Raw genomic sequence first — 936 nt, 5'->3', positions numbered from 1 at the left:
ACATTCTCTTTTACTGCTCTCTTTCGGATTTTTTTTTTCTACCAACCGGCTTACGTGAGCCAGATATTTTTGGACGAGACTCTTTATTCTCTTCATTGGTGTCCGTTCGTTCTTCCTTGCTGGTCATCATTTTTCCTGCATTATAAAGTATTTTGAGGACAAGTTCAGCTAAGCAATATAGGAATATTATATAAAACTGATTAGAGACCCTAGATTGCAATTTAAAACATGCCGCAAAATGAAAAATTCGGAAAACGGAAGTGATCTTTCTCTATAACTTTGTAGCATGAGTTTGTTGTTGTAAAAGTGCTTACTGTTATTTGGCATCTGCTTGCAGCATATTCCCAGTCGACAGTCTTGTTTGCCACGAGAAATGGTGCATTCCCCAGTAATACACAAGCCACCTATGGCTCTACATTTGCTGTTACCAACTTCACTTCCTTGTAACAGAGCAAAGTTTGTTTAAATCCCAAAAGGATACTTTGTAAAGAGGGTATGCCAAAAATAAAGCGAATATGGGAAGAAATCCAGAAAAAGTTCGTTCACTATTGTTTTCAGCTCTCTGAAACCCACACTTCTATTGGTCCTATTAACATTTGATATCACAACCCTTATTTTAGCTTGCCTTATTGATAGGGTACGCATATATTTCAAACTCCTGTTGCGGCACTTACAATAATGATCTTTTAGAAAAAAAAAAAAAACGGATCAAGATATTAAAGAATGTACCTAGGTACATGTTTTGAACTAAAGGAAACAGAAGGCAACCAATGTGGCTATCCAGGTGAGGGAATTAATGGCAAAGTTTTATATACTTCTTCCCTGGTGGCAGGTTCTATAATAAAGATATTTCTTATTCACGATGACAGAATGGACACTGCAAATAAATTGAAGATATTAACAAAAATAAAGGTAAGAAGATGAATGTAGGAAAAG

General features: G+C 35.8%; 1 protein-coding gene across 1 annotated transcript in view; it reads right to left on the bottom strand.

Annotated features, from left to right (window-relative positions):
- Nucleotides 1–936, bottom strand: part of LOC119591823 (mucin-5AC-like) — an 11,161-nt gene that overhangs the window by 7,952 nt on the left and 2,273 nt on the right. The window contains exons 3-4 of the mRNA XM_037940567.1: nucleotides 315–440; nucleotides 55–168 (exon numbers count right to left, since the gene is read on the bottom strand). Of these exons, the coding sequence (XP_037796495.1) occupies nucleotides 55–168; nucleotides 315–440 (240 nt within the window). The remainder of the gene's footprint in view (nucleotides 1–54; nucleotides 169–314; nucleotides 441–936) is intronic.

This window comes from Penaeus monodon, chromosome 29 (assembly GCF_015228065.2).
Source record: "Penaeus monodon isolate SGIC_2016 chromosome 29, NSTDA_Pmon_1, whole genome shotgun sequence".
Lineage (NCBI taxonomy): Eukaryota > Metazoa > Arthropoda > Malacostraca > Decapoda > Penaeidae > Penaeus > Penaeus monodon.
This window is presented reverse-complemented; position numbering and strand designations above follow the sequence as displayed.